The sequence below is a fragment of the Amblyraja radiata genome, chromosome 19 (genome assembly GCF_010909765.2).
Source record: "Amblyraja radiata isolate CabotCenter1 chromosome 19, sAmbRad1.1.pri, whole genome shotgun sequence".
In the NCBI taxonomy this organism is placed as follows: domain Eukaryota; kingdom Metazoa; phylum Chordata; class Chondrichthyes; order Rajiformes; family Rajidae; genus Amblyraja; species Amblyraja radiata.
The window spans coordinates 16,625,208-16,645,807 of NC_045974.1; the positions used below are offsets into that span (position 1 = coordinate 16,625,208).

The window sequence follows — 20,600 nt, forward strand, 5'->3', positions numbered from 1 at the left end:
AAATTGTTTCCAACCACCTTGGCCAACTCCCCGTAGTAAAAAATGGTTTGCCCAAGTTGAGAATATTTATGACAGGCTTTTGCTTTGATTAAATGTGCCAACTCCAAATCTGCTCATTTGTGGCCCCTTCACCTGGCCAGCTTTGTTGCCCAAAACCCAATGCATGCACAGTGGCCATCTTCATCTTTCACATTGATGTCAACCCAGATCAAGGCTGCAACGCATTGATCTCAACACATTGAATCAATACAGGAGTATTACTGACCACAGGTTCAAGCAATCTTGTTGAGATGGGACCTTATGGTTCTGCAGCCTTTGTAATGCAATTTCTTTGCTCTAAATGGTGATCAGATATCCTGGACCAACAATCTTGACCCCAGTTCAGTTTATTGTCCATGTTGTGGCCATTCAGTGATGAGCAACCAAAACAGTCTTGCCCTCAATTCAGAGTTGGAACTAAAAAACCACAAGCAGGCATACGAAAATTAAAACTTTATTAATTCTCTAATCTCATTCCATTAAAATTAAATAGATAAAAACAAGTTTATTCTTGATCAGCGATCAGCTCAAGGAAAGTTTACCATTTAATGCACTCACTGGGTAAAGGCTTATTACGTCAGTAAATGGATCAGACCTGCTGTACCTGTGATAAAGACATCACTGGCTCTCAGATACCGGAGAGTCGCATGACATGGAGATGACAAACACATGAGCAAACTCAGGAGATCAAGCCTGTCCAGTGACATCTGAACAACACGTACATTCACAAAGCAGAGAGTTTATCAACAAGTCTCAAACCCCATCTCCAGGGATTCAGGTCCACAAATAGAGATTTGCTGCATTAAAAGGTTTAAAGTAGTTCAATCTGCTAAATGGTTAGTACCTTGAGATGTGTACCTCCTGACAGATCAGGAACAGGAAGAATTAAAAAGCAATATTTACAGATTATAGAAACTAGTTTAAATTAAAAAATACTCAAGACAGTGCTATAGCACATCAGATGTGCACAGTATTCAAGGTCCAAGGTCGATCAGTGGTGAGCAAATTTGATATTCTTCAAACATGCCAAAACCTTTGGGCAAGTTAAGACTTGAAGCCATTGCTAGTGCTACTGAAGTGAATCCAAAACCAGAGATTGTTACCAGTTTCCATTCTCCTCTTGCCCAGTAACATTGGTCCTCAGTAGCGTCCACAGTTGAAACTCATCGAGCGGCTGGATCGACCCCCCACCATCCTCTGGCTCTTGTCTGGGAGAACTTGTCTCTTCCCTGGATGCAGAGATTTAACATCAGACTGTGGAAAGCCCTGAGAGAGTCTTGCGTTCATCAATTCCCTGAATGTATTTGGGAAGAAAGAAGAATTGTTACAAGCCTGGGAACTAGAGTGCTCAATCAGAGAGGTGGCATGTGTACCCAGTCAGATGCAACCTTGAAGAGAGGTAATAGTATCCTTGTGAAGCAGAGAGCATGCAGTAACCACCTAGGTAATGGCAAGGATCCACTACAAAATGAATAGGCTGCCACGTCACACCTGGCTCTTCACACAGCTTAGAAAGTTCTGCACACTTCCAGGGAATATTACAGCCAAGCTAGCACTCTCTCAGATGAGCATTCCCCACCAAACATGGCCAAAAAGCATTGAATTCCCATTGTTCATCCCCTACCGGTGAGTGTGGTTCAGGAGTCAATCCCAACAGCAACTCAGTCACCAGTACAGCTGCACCAGTACAGGCGTTCTAACTTTGTCATGAAGCAGACTTGGACCCCTCCACTGGAGTGTTGTCAGTTGGTGAATTTCAGAATGTATCCACTGACATCCAGTTTATTGCAAGACATAGGGGTTGAGAAATGTGGCACAGCAGGTACATAGATCTGTGCAGGAATACGCCCGTTGACCCATGATGTCTGTGCCAAACATAATGCCATGATAAACTAAACTCATCTGCATGCACACGATCCATATCCCACCATTCCTTGCATATCCATTCTAAAAGTCTGGAAATGTCAGACTATCGCAACGGTCTCCACCACACCCCCGACAGTGCCTCCCAGGCACCTACCACCTAATGGGAAAAACAACCCTGCCCTGCATTTGTGTTTTAAAACTTTGCCTCACTCACCTTCAACCTGCAGCCTCTAACCTTTGAGATTTTCGCCCTGGGAAAAACATTTGACTGTCTACCCTATCTATGCCTCAATTTTATAGACTTGGGTCTCCCCTCAACCTCAGACACTCCAAAGTAAGAAATCAAAGTTTGTCCTGCTTCTCCTTATAGCCAATACCCTCTAACCCAGGTAGCGATCCAGTTAACCTCTTCTGCATCCACATCCTTCCTTGACTAGGGTGACCAAACTGCATGCAAAACTGTAAATGCAGCCTACCAGCTTTATACGACTATTTGCTTACGTCCCTGGTAACAGAGTTCAATCCTGATGTCCTTTGGGAAGTTTGCATACTATCCACCCCCCTCTACCACAGTATAAATGGATGGCAGGGGAATGGACAAACAATGAGAAGGAATAGGTTACAGGAAATAAGTGAGTGAATGCAATTGGTGGGAATACCAAGTCAGCAGGGATTCCATGGCCTGAATGGGCTCATGTTATCAATGTGAAAGAGGGAAGGTCAAGTTTAGACTTTGTCCTGATCAGGATGCATTGACTTGTAGTCACCTATACCAACCGATCCCCTTCCCCAGTTACTCAAACATGTGTGCAGCCTAATACCTTTCCAACATTGCTGTCCTGAAACGTTCCACATTGAGTTCTTTCCGGAGCTGGGAAGCCATTTTGTTGGAATTTCTCCGAAGAACAGTGTGCCGGGTGAGAGCAGCAGAGGAGGGCCGGTGCACGGGATCTGGGCTGATCAGTTGCTGCTCGATGAGAGAGTAGACATTAGAACAGTGGAGGAGGGGGGTAGACATTTATTCAGCTGCAGCATATCAAAATATTCACCTTGTGTCAAGAACTAAAACAAGTTAAAGTTACAGTTGGTTCAGGTTTTGATATTTTCAGTTTGAAATTTAAGATTGTAGAATACCGGAATCCAACTATTGTATTCCCCATAACTATGCTGTGTGAGGATTGCTCTAATAGTGAAGCATCGATTATGATCTAGGTCTTACTTCACAAGTTATAGGATTAGAATGAAGCCATTTTTCCCCATTGAATCTACACCACCATTCAATCATGGCTGATCGCTACCTCCCAATCCTATTTTTCTGCCTTCTCCCCATAACCCTAACACCTGTTCTAATCAAGAATGTATCTATCTCTGCCTTAAAAATATCCACTGACTTGGCCTCCACAGCCCTGTGGCAATGAGTTCCACAGATGAACTACCCTCTGACTACAGAAGTTCCTCCTCATCTCCTTTCTAAATGAGCACCCTTTAATTCTGAGGCTACGAGGCTATTGTGTGCAGTTTTGGTCACCAAATTTGAGGAAAGCCATTCTTGCTATTGAGGGAGTGCAACGTAGGTTCACAAGGTTAATTCCCAGGATGGCGGGAATGTCACATGCTGAGAGAATGGAGAGACTGGGCTTGTATACTCTCGAATTTAGAAGGATGAGAAGAGATCTTATTGAAACATAAGATTATTAAGTGTTTGGACCCGCTAAAGGCAGGAAACATATTCCTGGTGTTGAGGCCACAGTTTAAGAATAAGGAGCAAGTCATTTAGAACGGAGATGAGGAAACACATTTTCCCCACACAGAGTTGCGAGTCTATGGAATTCTCTGCCTCAGACGGCGGTGGAGGCCAGTTCTCTGGATACTTTCAAGAGAGCTAGATGGGACTCTTAAAGATAGCGGAGTCGGGGGATATGGGGAGAAGGCAAGAACGGGGTACTGATTGTGGATTATCAGTCATTGATTGGCGGTGCTGGCTCGAAGATCCAAATGGCACTTATTGTCTATTGGCCTCTGATCCAAGACTCCCACCAGTGGAAACATCCTTTACACACCCACTCTATGCCTTTCATTGTTCTACAGCAATTCTAATCTACAATGTTTTACAGCAAGTCTTGTACCTTTTCCAAAATGCATTTATCCAGTTTCATCCTCTCATCCAATTAAGGAATGTGCTGTCCAGGCACGTTAAAGGACAGGCTATTAATGTTTAGAAATAGAGTTAAGTGTACTGTAAGGCAGCAACTCTACCACTGCGCCACCATGCCACCCTTGAATTTCTACCAGCATCAGAGACCTGGGTTCGATCCTGGCTATGGGTGCTGTCTGTACGGAGTTTGCAAGTTCTCCCTGGGTTCCCAGGGTGTTTCCTCCCATAATCCAAAGATGTGCCAGTTTGTAGGTTAATTGGCTTCTACCAATTGCCCCAAGTGTGTGGGATAGACCTAGTGTATGGGTGATCACTGGTTGGCACCGTTTTGGTGGGCTGAAGGGCCTGTTTCCATGCCATAGCTCAAATTAAAAACAAAATATAGAATTCTTCAAATTGATATCCACTTGAAGACCAAATAAAGCCAACAGGCAAGCCACAGACAACAGGTAGCAACATTGATCTCCCATTCGAAAGATTACTTCATGGAACTGCATCAATTTGTCGCCAATCGAACATTCATGTACATCCTCAGTCAAAAATGGTCAATTTTCCTTTCGTTGGACAAATTTGTCGGGAGTCTTCCTAGACGTACAATGCAAAGTGGATAAAGGGGAACTGGTAGATGCAGTGTTTTTAGATTTCAGGTGGAGGGGACAAATGTTGCAAAGGGAACTGTAATGCAAGTGGAATGTTGGCCTTACTGCTAAAGGAAGAAGTTTTGATGCAACTTTATCAAGCACTGGAGAGCAGTGTGCATAAGGATATACCTACAATATGAACATTATTCACTAGTTTGAAGGGGTTGACCCGTACTTATTTGGTATCAAGAATAAAGACAAACATTTAAACCACATTGAAAATCATTGACAAGGCGGACATCTCAGATTTGGGACCATTAGTTTCAAAATAATGAGTGTTATATCTGACAGCACAGCTGCTGCATCAGCTCCAGCAACTGGTTTTAATTCAACCTAGTCTCATTTTCATGCTCTTTCTGCCACTACGCGAGGTGGACAGCACAGTTGTGCAGCAGTCCAGTTGCTGCCTTAGTGGCAAATACCCAACTATGAGTGATGTCTGTACGGACCATGTTCACACGTTTTCCCAGTGACCGCATGGGTTTTCTCCAGCTGCTCGGGTTTCCTCCCACACTCCAAAGATGTACAGATTTGTAGGTTAAATGGCTTCTGCAATGTGTCCCTAGTGTGTAGTATAGAACTAGGGGACAGGTGGTTGGCATGAACTCAATGGGCTAAAGGACCCATTACCACACTGTACATCTAAACTACAGAGCCTTCATGAGCTATTCCTAAACATCTTATCTATAAATGTTTTGTAGCCCCACAAGTTGCTTTCAACCCTCCCACTCAGAGACACGAAAAAAAATCCATGTCTCGCACCCCATCAGAAACGGATAAGTTACTTGCATTCAGGAGATTGAGAAATTCATGCGAGAGCTGCTGAGGGATTGTAGGAAGGTTGCCCTTCCTGATGTAGTGCCAAGCCAGGTCATTCTGAGGCAGCTCATCCACTCCCGCAGCCAGCGCCATGGTAAGGCCCAGGGCAAAGATGTCGGCTTTGGGCAGGTTTGAATAGTCCTGTGGGGATCAGAACACATGTCCGTCAAGGCCTTGACAACTTCACGTCGACCCGAGGCACTTACCAACAGGTATGTTTGCAATGCAGTCTAGTTCAAGTTCAAGTTCAAATTTATTTGTCACATGCACCATAAGCTGCAGTGAAACATAATTTACCCATTGTGTTGTGAAAGCAGAAATCATGACAGCTGATTGGGGAGCAGATCAGCAAGATCCCAGAGGTTGGGATTTGTTCTTTCAGACAACAGCACAGAGAAATCCTAGAGGCACTTGCTATACCCAAACCAAAATTACAGGAACTTTTTAAATTAAACTTAGGATAGTCAAGGCAAAAGTTTACCTTTCACAGGCTGTCTTCCAGTACTGTCCAGAAATAATAATACAAGTCACCTGGGTCATCACTGTGAAACGATCGCACTTCCCCTCCTTGGAACATGATCCAAACTTGAAAATACCACTCTTCATTCATCCTGGATCTCTAACCTTATTGGAGCAATTTCACTAAACGGATTGCACAGCTCAAGAAAGCAACCTCTCACAGGGTCAAATGCTGTCCCTGCCAGCTATGCCCACTGTCCATGGTGTGAACCAGGTCAATTGACCCTAGGTCCTCAATAGCAACACGAGACTGTGTCAAGTTTCTCACAATCACACTCACCTCTTGCAATATTTCGTTTGCCAAGAAGCGACTGTCTCCTTCCTCTACCTGCGGATTGGACAGTGACGTCACGTGGCCAAGGTCACCTGAAAAGGACAAAGGTTTCACAGGAAGAATTAAGAAATCAGAATTCCGAGCTTCAATCTTTCCAAAAAACACACCAAGTTGTACAAACTATATTAAGATTTTGTATTACTGTGAACAGTGAAAGCATGCGGGGCAAGAAAGCGAGGGGCAAGAGAAAGCATAATCTAATGTAAAAATAATACTTTAAATCATGCTTTAAAAATTGCTTTATGAAATTGGCAATAACTAGGAGATTAGAGATGGAGAGAATAGCTACATACCAAGTTTGTACAGTATGTTAGTTACCAAACTTCCCTCCTCATCAGTGTCACTCTCGTCTTCCACACAGCTAATCACATCAGGTGTCACACTTTGGCAAATAAAGATGTTACCTGAACAAATATGGCAAGAATAATCCATTACTGATTAGTCTTTATGGGGGTCCAGGATATCCGTGCCCGTAGAGCACAGATGAGAGATGTGGTCTTTCACCGGTTAAAATAAACATGCCAGGCTTGTATTATACCCAAAACAAACTAGATGTTGGAAATATCAGAAACACTCACCAGGTCAGGCTGCAGCAGTGGGAGGAGAAACAGTTAATGATTCTGGTCATCAACCTTTCTCTGGGTCAAAGGCCAGCCCTGATAAAAGCTCAGCCAGAAACCAACGGACACCAGTGAGAGACACAACAAGCCGGAGTAACTCAGCGGAACAAGCAGCAGATCTGGAGATGTTTCCGTTCGAGACCCTTCTTCAGACTTTGTCTCAGAGTCTGAAGGAGAGTCTCGACCCAAAACGTCACCCATTCCTTCTCTCCAGAGATGGTGCCTGCCCAGCTGAGTTACTCCAGCTTTTTGTCTATCTTCGGTTTAAACCAGCATCTGCAGTTCCTTCCTACACATATTCCATGGATGCAACCAGAACTGCTGAATGCTGCCAATTCTTTATCTTATGCCACATGGAGTCTCAATGGGCATCTTCTGAACTCAAGCTGAACCACACTGTCCAAGTGAGTAATTCATGAACCAAACCCACTGGGCAAGTATGTTTAAAATAAGGAAAGTAGCAGCAGGTATTGGGCATTAATGTGCTGTAGCCCATCTCCATCTGTCCTGAAGACAGAGCTGTGGGTGGCCGATCTGTGCTGTTGCTCATGTTACACAGCCACAGCACTGATTAGAGTCAGAAGCAGGCCCTTCAGCCCAACAGGTTCATGCTGACCTTCCTGCCCCAAACTCATTTGCTCACATTAGGAACAAGTGTGTCTAAATGCCTCAAATGTTGTAATTGTATCCAATCCCATCACATCTGGCAACATTTTCCAGATATCAACCACAGAGAATCCTTTTTTACCAAAGGTCATTAGTAAACACTTCAGATATCACAGTTACAGCCAGCATTAATTAAATCCCCCTCCATTAAATCTCAGGATGGATTTTGAACTCCTGATCAACAATTCTGGCCTTGGGATTCCAGTATTCATTCCTCAACCACAAACGTCATAGCAAGTGTACCAGCAACACCATTATATGGGTGGGGGGGGGGGGGGGGGTTAGGAATTGTGTTCCAAGAAAATCAGGCCAGTGATTTTCTGTAATGTAAAGCAAGACAGGAAATGCAACAATTGTCAACTTACTTGTCCTACCCCACTCAGAGATAGATTTTATTCTCCATCTTAAATTTTGGGGTAGTGATTTGGGCTACTCTGCAAAGGCAAATTTCTATTACCCAAACTGCTGTGACAGAAGTACTACCATTTATTTAAAATATTGTCACCAAAACAGGCCTTATCTGAATAAATCCTAGTACTCACTTGGCTTAACATCCATGTGAACCAGACTGGAGCTGTGAATGTACTTCAGTCCCATTGATACTTGCAGTAGGATCTCCTTCAGCTCGCCCTCAGGCAGTAGAATCCCCTCCAGTAAATTCTCCATCAGTGCATCAGCCAGACTGCCCCCTGAAATAGGAGCAGATGCAAGTATTTCTCCAACTGCAAGGCAAGAGGCTGCTCGTCATTATGGGATGCTCGTTATTTCAGGCAATGGGACTGGAGTACGTGGGGTGGCAGAGTGGCTCAACAGTAGAATTGCTGCCGTACAACAGTAGAGACACAGGTTCGATCCTAACCACAGGCACTGTACAGAATTTGTACATTCTCCCCAAGAACATGCAGGTTTTCCCCTGGGTGTTCCACTTCCTCCCAAACTCTAAAGATGTGGATGTTTGTAGGTTAATTGGCTTCGTTAGAAATTGTAAATTATCCCTAGTGTGTAGGATGGTGTTAGTGTGCGGAGATCATGGGTCGACGCGGACTCTGTGGGCCGAAACCTTTCTGTGTGCAGAACCTTTCCTCAGGACTCAGGAGTCTCAACCCAAAATGTCAAGAGTCTTGAATTGAAACATTGTCAATTTTCCTCCACAGATGCTGCTTGACCTGCCAAGTTCCTCCAACAGGATTTTTGCTCAAGATTCCAGCACCTCCAGACTTAATTCTTTTATCTTTCAAATAAGTTTATCTGCTTCCACATTTATATATCTAATATCCGGACTACACCACCCTCAGGCAATGAACTCCAGGATTCACTACCCTCAAGTTTCTATGCAACTCATTTTTAGAATTAACAAACCATTTTGTAACTATGTCCCCTTGATCATGACTCTCCCAGTGAAAATCAATATCTACCCTGTTAAGCCCCCTCTTGATTTTATGTTTGAACAAGGTCACCTTCATCATCTTGTATCCAAGGAACAATGCAGCATAGGAACAGGTGCTTCAGGTTAACGTAACGTCATCTGCCTGCATGTGATCCATATCCCCCCCTTCCCTGTATCCTAGAGATGCAACTGCAATTTCAATGCACCCTATGACCACATCCTGACTGGCTAGCACCACTCACCGGAGGAGGCGCTGTCCTGAACGGCTGCCTGTCCTGCAGCTGTCCGTTTTTTCCCCTTCTTTTTTATTATTTTTAGTTCGTTAAGTGTACAGTCAGGGGGTCTAAATCTTTTATGTGTGGGGGGTGGTGGGGGGGAAGGGGGAAACTGCTTTTCTAAGTCCCTACCTGGTCGGAGGGGTTGCCTTCCTCCGAGCAGCGTCTTCGACCTGTCCTCGCGGCCTACCAGCGGGTCCTGGAGCGACGTTTCCCTGAGGGGACCTGGCCAGAACATCAGCGTTGGCGGCGGCGCAGAACATCGGCTTTGGCGGCGGTGGCGCAGAACATCGGCTTTGGCGGCAGTGCAGCGCTGGAGCGCTATTGCGGAGCGGGCGATGCCTTTCCTGGGTCGCCGCGCTGGGACTCCAGTATGCTTGGTACCGCCGAGGAAAACATCGTGGAGCCGCGGTTCTGCGGAGCGGCCAGCTGCGACGTTTGAACTTACATCTCGCCGAGATCACCAGTGTGCGGAGCTCCGTCTGACGTGGTTTGTTGGCTTGGAAGCCGCAGGCTCCGGTGGGAAGGCGGCCGTTCCTGGCACCCCAAGCTGCTGGGGGTTCTCCCGACGCCGGAGTACCATCACCCGGCGAGAACATCGGGCGCCGTGGCGGCGACTGTGGAGGCCTCAATAGGCTCGACTATGGGTGGACAAGAGGATGGGGACTGGACTTTGTGCCTTCCCCCACAGTGGGAATCACTGTGGGGGGGATGTTTTGGTGTTGAATTTCTTTATGAATACTGTGTTGTATTTTTATTAGTGTGCTGCAAGGACATCAGAATTTCCCCTGAATAAGGGGATTAATAAAGTATTTATCTATCTATCTATCTATCTATTCAAACCTCTTTGCCCCCGGATCCTTGATCTATTCGGGTGCACAAGCTCTTTAATGCTCCAAAGGCAGAATCAGTTGCCCCCACAGGGTCAACACCCTCTTGATGATAGGTGGTCCTTACCATTACAGTATTCGTTCTGAATCAGCATGTGGTCGTCCTCTGCCCAGGCTGAATAGTAGCGCACCACATGGGGGTGATGCCCTAGCACGGCGTGTGCGTACACCTCACGCAGCGCAGACTGCCTATGGAACAAAGAGATGCGGCAATAGATCACCGAATTAAGAGACAACCAACACTACAGTCTGCAACACAACATTCATGTGGGCTCACCACTTCTGCAATAGACAAAATGCTGGAGTAACTCAGCAGGACAGGCAGCCTCGATCTTTGGTTTAAACTGGCATCTGTAGTTCCTTCCTACACCCCTTCTGCAATGGTCAATATAATCAGCTCATGACAATGCCACAAGCACAAAACATTAGCTATACGAACGCTACTGTTAGATAGCGGTTAGAGGGAAGTACGTACCACAAGTACCAGTCTCAAATAATCGTATTACCATGTCAAGTCTGCTTGTGTATGATTAAAAATGTAAAATCATTAATTGCACAGATGTAAAACAAAGAACTGCAGATCCTGAAGACTGAACTGAAACACTTGGATCTGGCAGCAATTGTGCTTTGTCTACTATTTTAACTTGTTTTCATTTCTAGCTCTGAAAGTCAACCTGTAGAATTTTCTGTTTTCAAATATCCAAGTTGTAGTATCATTAAATGCTCAAAACTATGCTGGACAGTTCAGATATTCTGCACTATTAAACTGTAGAGAACTACACTAGCAGAAGCTTGCTGGTAGCACTTGCCTAAAGGCATCAGAAGACCAGAATCACTTATAATATATTAATAGCCCAGTGCTGGCTGAACCAGTCAGGCCATAGATATTTGGATGTAAATTGATATTTTCTTGGGCCCAATTGCTTTGTCATAGACACAAAATGCTGGAGTAACTCAGCGGGACAGGCAGCATCTCTGGAGAGAAGGAATAGGTGACGTTTTGGGTTGAGATCCTTGTTCAGATTTATGTCATTTGTATTGTCATTTATTTTGGTATTTGTATTTGAGAGAAATAAAGACTCTACAGATGTCTGGCGAGAGTCTAGTTATGTTATCAAAGAGAACAAGCCTCTTGCCTTGGCCCATATGTAAGGTGCCATGGCTTGTGGGGTCAGCTGAAGTAGCTACATGTCCATCAACCATATTCATGGCCCTGCTGTCAATCATCATTCACCATCTCAGGTCAAAAACCATTTTCTAGAACTGGTCAGTTCCGAGTGCATTTTTGACCCACATCAATTCTTCCTCTTCCCACAGATGTGGCTTGACCTGCAGGATATTTCCACAATTTTGTGCTTTTAGATTTCCAGCATCTGCAATTTGATTTTCAGTCTTTGTCTCACTGTTTTCCAATAATCGTTTCAGCTTTTCCTTGCATGCCTGCATCGCCGAACAAGGATTTGCTTCCTGTCCCCTGGTCTCTGATCCTGAAGTTAAAAAACCTAAACTGTTTTTAATGTACTATTCACAACTTATACTAGCTCTTCAATTGCAAAGCACTGTGCATCAGAAAATAGCAGCAATACTGCAATGAGATTTGACCAGATCCACTTGATGCTTTGAGGAACAACTGCTGGCTGGAACAGACTAATTCCTCACTCTAATCGCAGACCCAAAGTTCTGGGCCAGCCTCAGCACTCCATTAGTTTGATTGCTGTTTTATTAGTGGGATTGGAACACAATCTTCCAATAGATGCAAATTGTTCCCTACCAAGCAATGGAGCAGGGATTCAAAGGGAATCTCAAGACCATTGCCTGCTGACCAGAGTGATGTGAAGATGAGCATTTGCTGCCCTCAGTTCAGGCAAATGGCTGGGTTATGTAACAATTTGTCAGCTTAGAATTAGACTGTTCGCGAGCAGAAGCCATCAGCATTCGACACTCACTCATCTACTGAGCCAGACAAAGGCCTCTTCAGCCGTTTGATGGCATACAGGCAGCCATCCAGTCGCTTCACACACTTGAACACAGCCCCAAACTCTCCACTTCCAATCTTCTCCAACTCGCAAAATTCTGTGGCGTAGCGGGAACCCATGCTCTCACAGATGTTGAACCTCTGAGGAAGAGAAAGCACAAGAATCATTCGGGAATCATCGGTTTAAACCAGCATCTGCAGTTCCTTCCTACACAGAATCATTCTGGAAGTTAATGCCAGATTCCTCCTTGCCACAGTACGAAGCAAGTGCTCCTAAAGTTTTATTCAGCAAGGAGTTTGAGGAGAAACAATGGATCAGCCACGGGGTTGAAGATTACCTGAGCGGGGCCTTACACCATCGCCCCGCACGGCTTGGAGTGGCCGCGGGACTCTGCGAGCACACGCCAGGGCTCTAACAACTAGACCCGGTGCCCGACCTTGCATCACCCGGCGTGGCTTTAATGGCCGCGGGACAATCGCCATCGCCAGCCGGGGGCTTTGACTTTGACTCTGACATCGGGGGGGAGAGTGCAGTGGAGAGATAAGTTTTTTTGCCTTCCATCACAACGATGTGATGGATGTTTGTGTAAACTGTGTTGTGTCTCGGGTCTTTTTGTTTTGTAATGTATGGCTGCAGAAACGACATTTCGTTTGGACCTCAAGGGGTCCAAATGACAATAAATTGAATTGTATTGTATTGTATTGTATATTTCCATGTTACAGTGGGGTCCAAACACCAGATCTTGATGGGTAACCAGATATGGGAATGAAATGCAGCCAATAGTCCATGCTCCAATTGCACTGAAGTGAGCTGGATGTCACAGTCTTGCAAAATATCCACCCCCCCCCCACACCCAGAAAGCATTGATGAGACTCATTGTCAGAGTTCTCTATTATTTACTTTGCCCTGAACAGGCACTCAACATCAGTGAAACTTGTCACAGTCCCCTGGTCCACAGATACGATTTGACAAAAATCTCATGATATTGGATAGCCATGTAGTTACTGATGGCCATTCCCAGAACATTCCCTCAGGGGGTAGTAGACAGACCAGCAGAATGGAAACATTCAGAAATATGAATAACTTGGAGGAATTTTTAGGGTCCTTTAGGAATTTTTTTTTTTTAAAGTTTCTAGAACGTTAATTCAAACTATGGAAATTATATAAGAAAAAAAATGGTATCTAAACATTGATATTAACAGTCAGTTTGTCAGGCAAAAGATACAGTTGCTTGGTATCCTGCTTACTGTGGCATTGTATTGGAACTAGCAAAACACAGCTTAATCAAATCATTTATTGGCAGAGTCCCAAAACTGAACAATATCCACTTTTCCCCTCAGTCACATGTGCAACTGTAAATCTGTGGGAACTCCAGCTTTTGCACTGTAATCAGCTTACAGAGTTCTAGTACGACAAGGGTACAAGGACCCACATGTTAAATGAACTAGAAAGACTCCAGAACGTGCCTGGTAATTGTTGAATTTGGGTGCCAAAACTAAGTAATCTCAAGGACAGTGCATCTGTGTCAGATTTAATAACCAGAACCAAATTAATAATTCAGGGGTAGACAAAAAAATGCTGGAGAAACTCAGCTGACGAGGCAGCATCTATGGAGAGAAGGAATTGGCGACGTTTCGGGTCGAGACCCTTCTTCAGTGTCCGACCCGAAACGTCATCAATTCCTTCTCTCCATAGATGCTGCCTCATCAGCTGAGTTTCTCTAGCATTTTTTGTCAACCTTCAATTTTTCCCAGCATCTGCAGTTTGTTCTTAATTCAGGGGCACAGTGTTGCAGAAGGTAGTGCTGCTTCACAGCTCCAGCAGCCCAGGTTCAATGCTAGAATCAGATTCCAGAGATTTTTTTATTTTATTTTTTATTTTAATAAATCAAGCAAATGTGATAGAAATTACAATGGGTCTATTTTGGATAATCTGAAGAAATTTGCTGTAAAATACTGTTGTAGGCAGCTTCAGATTAGTGCAAACTAATTCAGCACACTCTAGAATACACAATAAAATAACCTGCAAGTCAGGTATAAGAAATAATTTACCCATCAAAGTCCTGCCACCAACCCCTCCCAACTCCTAGGCACTACACCAATTACAACACCAGGTCTCCGATCACTTGGCCTGTTGTTGACCAGGAGTCAAACCTGGCAAATCAGTGCAGCAGATTTACCGCACTCCGCAGTAACAGACAGCATTGCCAGGGGCATTCTTCAATCAAGCCCGAGTGGGTGAGAGGTCCCAGGCTCGATCTCCTCACCTCTGATCGTCGCACCAATTCCTCAGCAGTGGCTCTCTCCATCATCCCAAGACGTTTCCTACTGTGAGAATGCAGCAGATTTAGACACATCAGATATGTTAAGCATCATACAAACTACAATTTTCTGACACACTAAAGACAAATTGGTTCTGATCATCTAAACAGAGACTGCAAATGACTGAAGTTCAGAGGGATCCAAGAGTTCTAGTCCCTAAATCACAAAAACCTAGCAGGCATGTCCAACAGGTTAAGGTGGTAAATGACATTTGGTCCTCATTGCAAAGGAGTTAACAAAATTGGGAGATTTTATTGTAATTATCATGGTCACTGGCAAGACCTCATTTGGAATATTGCATACAGTTTTAAGCACCTTAACCAAATATAGCAACACTGGTGATAGCCCAAAGAAGATTGACAAGGCCAATTCCTGGGATGAGAGGGTTCTCTTACCACGACTGACCAAATAGTTTTTGCCTGTACTCCCTAGTTTAATTTCTTGGAGTTCAGAAGACCTTATCAAGCATAAAAAATCCTAAGGGGGCTTTACAGGAAAAAATATTCTCACACATGGGAAGGTCTCAAAAAAAGACATAATACAAGTCAAGGAGTTTGTCATTTAAAAGTGATGCATTTAAGCAGCAGTAAAGCATGGCATAGATCAAAATGTAGTGGATTACTACAACCAACACTGGTAATACACCAACTCTAGGTTGCATAGCAAGTGAAAAATAATGCACAGACCAGTTAACTTGCTGGTTAATGACAAGTATTGCAGCTATTGGTGGCCAAAGACAGCTTATCCTGCGGTGAATGAAAACTTTCCATCACCAGGCACATGTCCAAAGCATGATTGGATGCTTGTTTAGAAGATGCAAAACTTGCTTGGATGAATGAAGCTCCAACACAACCTCAACACCCCGGCCAAAGCAACCCATTGGTACCCTCTCCGTGCCAAAAACATGAATTCCTCTACTATGCTCACAGAGTTTGCCATCTGCAATGCAATTGGCAGTGGAAGCAGATATCAAAGTGGCATTTAATTACATTACATTGTACAGGGATTGAATGGATGTGGAGCATAGGCAGGTAGAAGTGGTTTTGTGATTAGTGCTCTGGTGAGACCACATTTGGAGTATTGTGTCCAGTTTTGCTCTCCGAATTTGAGGAAGGGCATCCTTGTGATTGAGGCAATGCAGAGTAGGTTCACGAAATTGATCCCTGGGATGGCGGGACTGTCATATGAGGAAAGATTGAAAAGACTAGGCTTGTATTCACTGGAGTTTAGGATGAGGGGGGGGATCTTATAGAAACATATAAAATTATAAAAGGACTGGACAAGCTAAATGCAGGAAAAACGTTCCCAATGCTGGGCGAGTCCAGAACCAGGGGCCACAGTCTTAGAATAAATGGGAGGTCATTTAAGACTGTGAGAAAACACTTTTTCACCCAGAGAGTTGTGAATTTGTGGAATTCCCTGCCACAGAGGGCAGTGGAGGCCAAGTCACTGGATGGATTTAAGAGAGAGTTAGATAGAGCTCTAGGGGCTAGGAGTTAAGGGATATGGGGAGAAGGCAGGCACGGGTTATTGATAGGGGACGATCAGCCATGATCACAATGAATGGCGGTGCTGGCTCGTAGGGCCGAATGGCCTCCTCCTGCACCTATTTTCTATGTTTCTATGTGATTGCACACAGTGGGCTGAAAGGCCTGGCCTATCCATGCTCTGGAAGAGATCGTTGGCTATCTCTATAAGACCCATCTCTTCACCTCTGCCTATCCTTAGCCCCACGTCCCCCTCCCTTTTCATCTGTGCATTAATTGCCTCATATTGTGTTTTGAATTGAATTATGTCTTTACTTTGTGTACTAGTCATGTCTCTACTATTTATTTCATTCCCCTTACATGTTTTTCCTCTACCTGCTAAATTTTTGTAAGGTGTCTTTGAGACTCTTGAAAGGCGCCCATAAATAAAATGTATTATTATTATTATTATCTGACATGCTTGAAGAATTTGGCTCTGCATGTTGCATTTTATCCAGTCTGCATTTTGCAGCAATTCATCACGAGTCATGCAGCAGTAGATTTTTAAAGAAAAAAGCCACCAAATTGATTTCAACGTCGGCTTGGGGATTAACCAGTTTTTCCATAGATGTTCCTTGGCAGTTCACCATCAGCGCTCCGTTTCCCTACGCATCCAGCAGGTTTCAAATCCTGTAGCTTGCACCGTAGACCCTCAAGATACTAGTGGCGATCACTTACAAGTACATGCCAATAGCCTGCTTTCATTAGCACAACGAGACTTAATGCAACCATTCAAGCTATTAGGATAAATAGGCAATAAAATGCAATATAAATAGGTCGAGAATAAGGAAGGAACATCAGGATTAAGTTGTGGAAATCCCAGCAGGTGGAGTAAATGAGGAACATGGGACAGGAGGAGCCCAGATAAGAGGGTGCTACTGATACAAGAAAGAATAGAACAACTTTTAAATTCAAGGTTGTTGGCCAATAGGAAATCAGGGAGATCCAAGCTAAACAAGGATTTGCAGAAGCATTTTGCACATTCCACATAATCTCCATTTTGTCTCCAAACCAATAGCACAAAGGCAATTATTTGGCTTCAATTTTACTTCATTTAACAGAAAGGGGTTCACAGGGAATTGTTTCTTCCTTCAACTTTTTAAATCCAAACCCAATATATAGGCCACCCCTTTTACTTTATAAATGTAGTTTTAGGTTACTCCCTTCTCAAACCCCAAAGCTAAAGATATTAAGCCAAATGTGAAGATATTCCATGCACAAAAGACAGTGCTTCTTCTCCATTCAGTAATAGGCAGCTGATGGGTTCAGTTAATGCTTCATTTGCAAGCTCAACTTAACACATTCTCTCCACTAGACATCACTCAATGCTTTTTACCGGCCTCTTTCTTCAATTCTCTTTCGCCTTTTCCCCATTTGCTCATTTTTTCTACTGCGTGCACGTCCCAGTTCATGGTACAGAGTTGGGGTGAAGGGGTTCACATTCACTGTTGGAACCCAGTGCAGGTCGGAACTGGGGCCAAAGCCCAACGGTCGGCGAATCCTCGAGACGGGTCCTTTGTTGGCAGTGGAGATCTGCCCAGCCTTGGAGAACAGGCTCTAGAAACCAAAAAGATAAGTCATGCTGTTAGATTCAAGAGCATTTTATTGTCAAATGTCCCAGATAGAACAATGAAATTCTTACTTGCAGCAGCACAACAGAATATGTAAACATAATAAATATAATAAACAAGGAAAAAAAGTTCAGTGTGTATATATATGTACACACACACACACAAATATATATATGTTATATAGAGAGAACAATAAAATGAGCCTCGCCCAATGGCTGCCAAGATGCCCCAGCTCTTAGCAACTTGGCATCTCAATTCTCATGATGGGCCCAACGGCCTAATTCTGTCTCAACAATTTATGAACGTGTGAATTAAACATTTATTTCAAGGGCAAGAGGTGAGTGTTGAACAAACTGAAGTGTAGGACCCATGAAGATCTCCCCAAGTGATACCATGATTGAAAGTTACTTATGTAAAGGGAGACATTTGTGAACCAAGTAACTACAGGACAAAGCACGTTAGATTCCAGGCGGTTTCTTCGGTATTGGGTGAGAGATAAGGAGAGGTGGGGTGATCAAGGAACAACGCGGCGACATACAGGTAAATTCATAAAACGCTAGAATTTAGAAGATTGAGAACTGTGACCCCCTTGTTCTGGACTTCCCCAACATCGGAAACAATCTTCCTGCATCCTGCCTGTCCAACCCTAGATCTTATAGAAACTTACAAAATTCTTAAGGGGTTGGACAGGCAGGATGCAGGAAGATTGTTCCCGATGTTGGGGAAGTCCAGAACAAGGGGTCACAGTTTCAGGATAATGGGGAAATCTTTTAGGACTGAGATGAGAAAAACATTTTTTTACACAGAGAGTGGTGAATCTCTGGAATTATCTGCCACAGAATGTAGTTGAGGCCAATTCATTGGCTATATTTAAGAGGGAGTTAGATGTGGCCCTTGTGGCTAAAGGGATCAGGGGGTGTGGAGAGAAGGCAGTTACAGGATACTGAGTAGGATGATCAGCCATGATCATATTGAATGGCGGTGCAGGCTCGAAGGGCCGAATGGCCTACTCCTGCACCTATTTTCTATGTTTTTGTGATAGTTTAATCTTCAAATTTGGAGTTTAGCCTGTGCAAGTTCGAGGAGCTACATTTACACTCGTGATCCCGCTCGCTATGAAACCCCAGGCCGCGGTTTGGGGATGGGTTCGAAGGGACGCTGAACACGGGACTCGGCGCTGAACGAATGGGCGGCTCATCGACGGGACGGCGAAGGAACAGGTCGACGAACCCACCTTGGGAGTGTACGGAGTGTCACCGAGCCGCAGCTTCCTCCAGTTCATGCAATGGTCGGGAGTCCCGGGACACTCGTTGCGGGCGGCCAGACGAACTCTCGGGCTCCGGGGCGGCTTCTTCTCCCCGGACGGAGTCGTGGACCGAGCCCCGAGCGGGAAGCGGCTGAAGGGCGAGGCGCACTCTCGCCTGGGCGTCGGCAACGGGGACACGGTGCCTCCTTCCTGGACGCGAAGGAGGTCGCAGAACTTGGTGCCGACCTCATCCTCCTCCTCCTCCTCGTCCTCGTCGCTGGAGAACTGGAGCTTCTGGGCGATGGCGCTGAGCGGCAGGCGGTTCATCTGGACCCTGGACTGGGGGAGACTCGCTGAGGATGGGTGTGTGGGGTCTGGCCCTTCTACCCTTCACCGCTGATAGCCCTCAATGATACTCGGACCACGCCTCCCCTCCTCCGACCTGTTCCTCTTCTCTTGAATGTTAACTTGCCTGTCCCCCACCCCCAACTCGCCCCTTTATACCAACTCCAACTGCGGCGTGTGTATCTTTGGGGGGCGGGATTTTGCAACGCGCTGATTTCATCGCCTGTTTCAGGTTAATAATGACCGGCGCGGGGGCCACTCGTTCAATAGCTGGTCTCCGCCGACAAATAATTGACTGCTTAATTAAGCTCCCGCCCCTACTGAAACACCCAGGTTCTACTGATGTGATGCATCTGTCCCCAGATTAAAAATGCGAACGCCCAATTTATGGACACCCCTACGAGGCGAACATAGCAATGTTACAACATTTTGAGATATTAAAAATCAAGTTTGCAATTTATCCCATCAGATAAAGCATAAAAAGAAGTTTAATTTGACACCTAATTCACTTTCATATCTTCAGTATTAAACAAGTTATGGCCATTTTCATACTCGGAAATTAGCATATTTTTCCCTATTGCTTTTCCATTGACTTAACACACAATCTGTGATCGAGGACAGTCAAAAGCCCATAACTTTATTAAAAATTAAGAGAACTGAAAGAAATGTTCAGTTATTATAGATTGAAGCATTTTGAAACGAATATGAAACAATCTTACTTGGATGACCTGAAATTAAAGCATATAATTAGTTAGTTACCCAATTGTAGCTAATTACGTAATTCAATTACTAGATCTAAACATCTATCCATTTCTTAAGAAAAGATCAACATTTGTAAATAGCCTAAGTGTCCAAATAACATACACACAAGAATGCACAATATAACATGATTATTAAATCTCATTGTCATGGATTTATAGGCCAAATGGAAGGAATTTAATGTTTAATATCTGCAAATTAATGGCCATTTAAATCATCTTGCGAGTGGGTTTTACTGGAACGCGATCATTTGGAACGTTGCGGTTGCGGCGAATTTAAACCCCATATCGGCAGGAAAAATACTGCCGGTTCGTATTGGGGAAAAAATCACCTTTTCACAACGTAAAATGTGAATTAAAGGCATCTTAAGGAGCACTTTATACATAAAATAAACGGCTTTCCTTTACCTGTCCTGTGCGTGAAATCCGTCCCCGTTGTCGGCGTTGAATATATAATAATTTTTAAAATTCAATTAAGTAGTAACTATAAACCATATGGTGCAACAACCAAAGGGTACAACCAAAGAGTCCGAGGAAACTGGAGGTAAGTGTTGTGTAGTGCCCAAGAGCATGATGATTGTTGGAAATAATCTATTCTTGAACTCGGTGGTCACGGTTTTCAGAAACTATACCTTCTTTCCAATGG

At 44.3% G+C, this 20,600-nt stretch overlaps 1 protein-coding gene across 2 annotated transcripts; it reads right to left on the bottom strand.

Annotated features, from left to right (window-relative positions):
- Positions 1-502: 502 nt before the first annotated feature.
- LOC116983874 (wee1-like protein kinase 2-A) lies at positions 503-19,265 on the bottom strand. 2 transcript variants are annotated; one of them, XM_033037760.1, is made up of 11 exons: positions 18,840-19,265; positions 17,371-17,591; positions 14,454-14,511; positions 12,158-12,327; positions 10,279-10,400; positions 8,202-8,348; positions 6,667-6,777; positions 6,320-6,405; positions 5,491-5,661; positions 2,727-2,872; positions 503-1,333 (listed from the first exon to the last, which is right to left on the bottom strand). In XM_033037760.1, exons 1-11 carry the CDS (start codon positions 19,176-19,178, stop codon positions 1,180-1,182), a joined length of 1,725 nt encoding a protein of 574 aa, XP_032893651.1. In that variant the 5' UTR covers positions 19,179-19,265; the 3' UTR covers positions 503-1,179. The 2 variants fall into 2 exon arrangements, with proteins under 2 accessions (XP_032893651.1, XP_032893650.1); XM_033037759.1 differs by having other exon boundaries at positions 14,454-14,514.
- Between the last annotated feature and the right edge of the window lie 1,335 nt (positions 19,266-20,600).